The 7,127-nt window shown below is 40.2% G+C and overlaps 1 protein-coding gene across 1 annotated transcript; it reads right to left on the bottom strand.

The window, feature by feature from the left end:
• Nucleotides 1–270: 270 nt before the first annotated feature.
• On the bottom strand, nucleotides 271–4,319 carry LOC135541810 (protein canopy homolog 2-like). Its single transcript, XM_064968211.1, has 6 exons — nucleotides 4,210–4,319; nucleotides 3,803–3,908; nucleotides 3,538–3,653; nucleotides 1,596–1,793; nucleotides 1,211–1,307; nucleotides 271–1,028 (listed from the first exon to the last, which is right to left on the bottom strand). Exons 2-6 carry the CDS (start codon nucleotides 3,906–3,908, stop codon nucleotides 985–987), a joined length of 561 nt encoding a protein of 186 aa, XP_064824283.1. The 5' UTR covers nucleotides 4,210–4,319; the 3' UTR covers nucleotides 271–984.
• Between the last annotated feature and the right edge of the window lie 2,808 nt (nucleotides 4,320–7,127).

Below are 7,127 nucleotides of genomic sequence, written 5' to 3' on the forward strand. Positions count from 1 at the left end.
CATTGCATCATCTGAACAGCTTTAAAATATATTTTCCATAATAAAAAAATATTGTATTTTTCAGCTAGTGTACAAAACCGAGAAGCATGGAAATAGCAGACCAGATTTACTGCTTCTTGGAGACTTGCTTTCGCTTACAATGACAACTCTAAACGTCACATTTATGTGAATTGTCGGGTTGCCCAAAAAGTTTGGCTGATTCGTTATTATTCATGTCTTAATACAAACCCACTTGTGTGTAATGCAACACTAAAACACACTGAAAACAACTCCAGATTGATGGAAATATATTTCTACAACAAAGTATGAAAAACAGATGACCATGACAAAAGATGAATACACAAAATAGAAGAGGAATGGGAGATGCTGGAGAAAGTATAAATCAAACCTTTCCATCATTCACAGGATACAAATAATCAAAGCAACAAGCACAGCAACCATGTTTAACAATTGTACTATCTAACTATTGTTACAGAATTTGATTCACCATCTGCTTCAAGTGTAAGCTTGAACATTTAAACTCCTGAAATCATCCAGAGTGATACCATTTTTCCCCCCATTGCTACAACCGTCTGTTAGAAATACTATAAATAGCACCTGCAATTACATCTTCTAAATATGTGTATGCAACCAATACACTTGATTTGAATTCATTGCAGTAATATACACATTACAAGAGTGTTCTACCCACATCATACACACCTACATAAGGACAATATAGGTTGAGGCACAATAGCACAAATGTGAGAATATAGTTGAGTTTTCTTAACAGTAGTTGCCCAATAAGTTATACCTTGCATCTTGTGATTGATAGAGCAGAACGAGCTAGTGTGTCGAGTTCTACAATCTTCAACTCCCCCCCCATTCCTGTATTACAGACAGTAAGCACCTGGTGCTGGAGCTACTCGGAATAGTCTGCAGCCCCACTAATGCAGTGGAAGGTAGTTGTGTATAAAGCTGAGCTGTGTGAACTGTAGGATGGAATCATAGCTCATCATGAGGGATTTGCAGAGCATGGTCGCAAAGGTCTGCAGAAAAAAACCATCAACGAGTTACATTTTGGTATTGATTTTTCACTTTTCACATTGTATTACAAGTCATTCCAAACACCATTTTGTAAAAAGGTGTATCCCCCCCCCCCCCCAAAAGCAATACATGTAGTCTCTGGTGGTCAATATAATGTATTGGATCAAGTAAGGTGGTGGTATACCTGTTCTCTTGCTGCAGAGTTTGTCTTTCACGTTGTCTGATTCATGGGCAAAGAATTCGATGATCTCGTCTTCATATTGTTCAACGATGGTCTCACACTACGGGTAAGACAGAGAAGATAATGGTTAAATAAGATGTAGTGGGGGACACATTTCAGTGAGATGCAGAAGCTTGGAGCCACTGGCTTCAACCTACAGTACAAACATGGATGTGGAAAGTTTCCACTGCATTGGTCTGCTTGTGTGAAAGTTGCAACAAAGATGCAATCAACTGTAGTCATTATCATTCACTACATTAGAGGTTCTAGAATGTCACACTGATGAGCTATAGCGTGTCATCATCCCTAGTCCCTACCATGTGAAAATGAAAACAAAATGGCTACCCACAGCAAATTTCAGGCTGGATGTGACTCTGGAATCCAGTTTAGCCTCTGAGAGGTCCATGGGTTTTCCGTTCCGAGACGTGACCCTCTCATAGGTCTCCCTGCTGGTGGTGGGTTCCAAGCGTTCCCCGTAATCCTTCATCCTCTCACATACCTCCTCCATTAGCTCCAGGAGGTTACCCTCAGAGCGGGCGAGAGGAACCTGGGGGGGAACACAATTTTGGTGAGCTCAACCAGAGAGAAAGATGATACCCCTTGATGCGGTAGCACAAAAAGGGGCTCTGAGGAAGGACCTCCTTTGCTGGATCAGCACACACAGTCACCACCGGCTCCACCTCTTGAGTGGGGGCCGGATAGCTGGCCCGAGGAGATGGCTTGCATTCGGGCACCGCTCCCAGAAGGGGGAGAGAGCGGGCCATCGACAGAGCGAGGAAGAGCTAGACTAGCAGTAGAATTTGAATGGGTTAAACTGATGCAAGAGTTGGGGATAGAGGATGCATCGGTCATTAGTAATGTTTCACAATAACATGTCAAACTGACCCTTTACAGAAATAGCTCACCACAAGATTAGAATATGACTCAGTGCTAAAGCCAGCCTGGTCCCGAAAAGAGTATATAAGGAGAGTGCCTTCCTTAAGAGGGCATGATAGTGCTACTTGACTTATCACCGAGGGACAGCTCGTGATACTTCAACTATCATCAACCTAAATGGTAATATCTGACTTTCATACTCTAGAACAATTGTATCTCTTGACTTCTGATTTCTGAACAAGACATACTGAGACAACTACCCTCCACACTCCTCGTGCTGAATAAATCCACCTCCTAACTGAGGTGGGTGAATAGCAACAGTGGTGTTATAAGGGGGTTTTGTCTCGAACCGTTCTCTTCACTAATCAGTAAATCATAGTACAAACTTCTAGTAGGAGAAACAGATACTGAGTGATTGGATAAGCCTCTATCTAGAGCAATTGTAAGTGGAAGAACATACTCTTTGGGGACCAACCAGGTCATTCTACACTAAGGTAATTAACTGCTTGTTGTAGTACATATATAAGGCATTAATAGTAGTAAGTGTTTTGATGATTGTTGATGTTATATATTAAGGACAAAAAGGAAACTGTAATAACGTGTACAACTGTGTGACTTGCAAACATTGAATAAAAAGTAGAAACTTGACCCAAAACCCTATGGGAGAGAACGCCTCTGACACTCCCGTTCTTGGGGAACAAGTCTATTTTCTACACAAAAGACAATTTAAAGGATTGGACAGCCAACTCATTTATATTGTAAAAAGCAAAGTTACTCTGTATTAATATTCAAGCAGTATTAACCGACGGGTGTAGGCATTAAATCGTAAATCGTTTGTCTAGATACTAAAAGTGATTGGGAACCCTATAAGAGCAATGGCGAGTTGAAGAGTCTACTCTATAAAAGGTAAATAGGCATTAAATCATAAATCGGCTGGCCACCGATTTTATGGTTTATGTCTAGATACAAGAGTCTTTGGGAATCCTATAGAGCAATGGAGAGTTGAAGAGTTACTCTTTGGGAACTAAAGATGCATGGTAAAGGTACCACAAGGGAGAGGTACTCTAAGTCTGATTGATATTATCTAAGATCCCGAAACACGCCTAACGGCACCACAAAGGCTAATCACCGAATAAAAGGGCAGGATACATAACCAGGCCAGTCCGGCGGGCCTGTGAGTCACCTGTTAGCCAGGTGACATAAGAACTTGAGTGAGACGACTTGTATCACTCTCAACGGGGGAACCTTAACGGGGGTAGCTTATAGCAAAATCCCCTACCGCGACACCCTATAATAGGAAACACTGTGAAAACACTATGTTTTAAAAACAACGCTGTAGAATCCCAGCCTACAAATAACATTGAATGTGTAAAATAAGGCCAATGAAGGAGCCAGTAGCCATCAGGTACACCTACCTCTCTAATAGACTGGCTACCATCTGGGTTGATTCTAAAGGACCCGGTCTGGATCATTTTGTTAGGATCCACCTGAGATATTGCCCACTCCATCTCATCCACCATGGCCCTACACGCTGATGGACAATAGAGAAATGTTAGGTAGTTTAACGAAGGTATGTGGACCAAAAGTGGACGCACAATGTAGAAAACAAGGGGTTTGGGATGAAATTATGAGATTAAACAGGATCTAGTGTAGTAAAATGGTAGAAATCCAAAGACTTACCTCCACATTTGAGATCCTGGCCCTGCCTGACTCCTTGGCAGTGGTTTACAAAGAGAGCAAGTAGCACACACAGAGCGAGTGATTGCAAGGGATGCCACATCTTCATCTAAGCAAAATTAGAGAGTTGGGGAGGGGGGGGGGGGGGGGGGGGCAGCAAATATACAGAAACAGACAATTTTATCAATATTATGGAGACATGCAAGTCATTTCTCAATCGGTTGTTATTGCACTCAGGGGAATTGTTCGGGAACAGTTTTTTATTTCAAGTTCAGGAACTAGCTAGCTAATGTAAATCAAAATAAATTAATGGTAAACCACACTCACTGACCATTCGTGCATGCTACTGTGCTGAACCGTCTCTGACGTGTAGTAAAGACAAAATTTAACATTTAATGATCAGTAATTACCTGTTGTTTGTTAACTTCAGCCACCGCTACAACGATTTGGAAATGTTAATTCCACGCTGTTCCATCGCATTCGGTAAAAACTGGTGACGTAGGCAACGGCAGGGACGCTACCAAGAGGTGTCCAAGTTTATGCCAGAGACACTTAGGACCCAAACCAAATTTCATCAGAAACCCGAAAACATAATTCGATTTCATGGCAAATATCCACCGGTCTTTAATGTAAAAAAGTCATACGCGTCACAGTCAAGGAAACGTACTTTTTATTTAGAATATTAAGTGTATTGCATTCTAATCGCTAATGTGCAATGGCCCACGGCTGTCTTTCGTTTCGCCAGTTTGCATTTAGAACGCCAAACTGGTCATGTTTGACGGGATACAGATTTTGTGAAATTGTTAAAAGTATATATTTTTTTTGCTAAACCTAACCCTTCTCCTAACCAGTTACGTGAATTAGCTTAACCTGCTGAGCAAGGAATTAATCAACATTTACATAATGGGTCCCTGGAAGAAAATGGGAGCGGTTAATTATTTTTCAATTTCAGTCAAGGGGAAGGTTTAGTATTTTTTAAATCAAGTCCAGAGGAGATTTCATATCGTTTGTAATTGATGAAATGTCTATACTTATCAGTATTTTAGAATTAAGTTGCTTATCGTGCTATATATCGATGTGTGCCTTTGAAATATAGTCCAGGGGAGGGTATAGCATTTGTAATTGATGAAATGTCTATATTTATCTGTGTTTTAGAATAAGTTGCTTATTATGCTATATATCGATGTGTGCCTGATGCCGGCCCTATCGATTCTTCTTTGGGGGTGCAATATCAAGTGCGCCTATAGGCTATTTGAGTGTGGTCTCAATCAAAAGAACCATAGCCTAGCCTATAGGCTGTGAAGTGCATGATAGAAATATAACTTTGCTCTGTGATTCTCCTAAGTCAGTTGCTGGAATGGTGTAAATAAAACAAGACTGCATTACACACTGCAATGGATATTCCAACCCTGAGCCCGACCTGCACTGCTCCTGCTGATCAAAAACAATTTCGTGTGCTGCATAACCAATCGCTGTGCTGTGTAAGTAAACAGGTGGCAGTCCGGGAGGAGAGGCAAAAAAATGCGCGCAGACTAGCCTATAGCCTATGTTCTGTTCAGTTTGATGAGGAGGGCCTGAGGTCAAATTTGACTTTACTACTATAATTGATTTTTTATTAAAAACAATATGTTTCTTGGCCATTGTGTATTTATCAGAGTTATTGACCTCACAATAAACCCGATTCCAGTCATTTACATTGTGGTGTTGAAACTTGAAACAGCAGCAATGAAGCAATCAGAAATGGAAAGCACATGGTGCTGAAATTAGGCAAATTCGAGTAGGCATAATTCATTTAATTAGACTTTACTAACAAGGATAGCTTTGTTTGGGGGCCTATTTCTTCCTATTTCTATAGCCATAGATCAATTCCTCCACCGTGCACTCTTCAAATAGCCTACCTCTGTGTTAAGTTAAAACCAAGACTACAATTGATGGGTTATGAGAGGGTATGCCATATGCCTACGTTTTTATTCAAGAAAATGGCAAAAATCACAGGCCTACCCCTTGTTATTTTAAAATCTGATTATATAAAGTTATCTATAACGCTTTGGTCCGCGATGCTTTATGCTAGAAACAAGCTGTAAAATACCCAGAAAGTACGTGACTCATATGGGGATATCATTGTTTCGTTTCTTTGACATTCAGAGGCTGAGCAATAACCTTCTATAGCCGAGGATACAAAAATAGACTTTGCTTGGGAAGTAATCTAATTCTGTCACTAGAAATTGATTAAGCTATTCACCTTCTGTACAATAGATTTTAGGGAAACACTTATGACTTTCTCTTGTTGGGTAAAGCCACAGAAGAAGAGTAGCCAGCAGTTAATGCTTACATTTGTCTGCTTTGGTAGGCCTACTCTGTCTGGGGTGGAAAGGTAGACCTAACTTTTGAAGATACCATGCTCAGATTCATAATGGCGTCTCAGATTTAATTATTTGCAAACAGGAACAGTTTCGTTGCAAAGACACTGATTTGGCATTGGAGAAATATAAGATGAACACAGACATATCTATCTGTCCATTCTTAACCTGTCATTTCAGTAATTTGTGTGGTCTAAAAAAAATCTACTAATTTGTAAAATAACATGGAATTAATGATTTTACTATACAGGAGCTCTTTCCACCCCTATGGTGGACTGCGAACCCACAACCACAACCTTCTGGCCCGCAGCCCTGTGCACTATAAACATTTCTACTTTGGCATTATATGCTTGCAAAATGAAGAACATTTACTAAAACTGCATATCTAAGGCTCTGGTCTGTCCTAAGAGTGAGGGTAGACGTTCTCTGCTATCGACTTTCTTTATTTTGAATATAGGGGAGGGTAACTTGCAGTTTTTCAAGCATTCAGGGAGGGTTTAGGTAAAATATATTTTGCTGCAGGGAGAGCCATCCATTTTAATTTCAGATGTCCGATTTTCTCCACATAACCCTTATTATAAATAACGTTCACTACCTTAAGTTCTCCTAACCTGCTATGAAAAGTCCATTTTGAAAACGGCTGTATCCCATCTAGACAAAACCCTCCAAACTGAACCGAGTATACATTGGCCACCGAGGTAAAACCAGATTCAGGTTGGATATTCTCCTGTAGTTTTTCTTACGTCCACCAACAGCTGTTAAGGACCGTCAACATAATGACAAATCAAATGTTTCAAAAATCAATAGCTCTTTAACCATTACCTAACTTTCAAAACGGGTTCCAGCTAACATACACACATTGCACACACTTTTTTTTGTCGATTTACATCTCGCAATATTTTAAATAATTTATTTACTTAAAAAAAAAAAAATAGCTCCTTGGTCATGTGACCTACTGACCTCAAACA

The sequence above is a fragment of the Oncorhynchus masou genome, chromosome 6 (assembly GCF_036934945.1).
Source record: "Oncorhynchus masou masou isolate Uvic2021 chromosome 6, UVic_Omas_1.1, whole genome shotgun sequence".
NCBI lineage: Eukaryota > Metazoa > Chordata > Actinopteri > Salmoniformes > Salmonidae > Oncorhynchus > Oncorhynchus masou.

What these genes read in the sequence shown, in the direction of transcription:
- LOC135541810 (XM_064968211.1), bottom strand. Translation starts at nt 3,908, where the DNA reads ATGAAGATGTGGCATCCCTTGCAATCACTCGCTCTGTGTGTGCTACTT. An exon ending in GTAGCCAGTCTATTAGAGAG is followed by an intron (nt 1,794 to 3,537) that starts GTAGGTGTACCT and finishes GTTCCCCCCCAG; the next exon opens with GTTCCTCTCGCCCGCTCTGA. An exon ending in ACTCTGCAGCAAGAGAACAG is followed by an intron (nt 1,029 to 1,210) that starts GTATACCACCAC and finishes TTTTTTCTGCAG; the next exon opens with ACCTTTGCGACCATGCTCTG.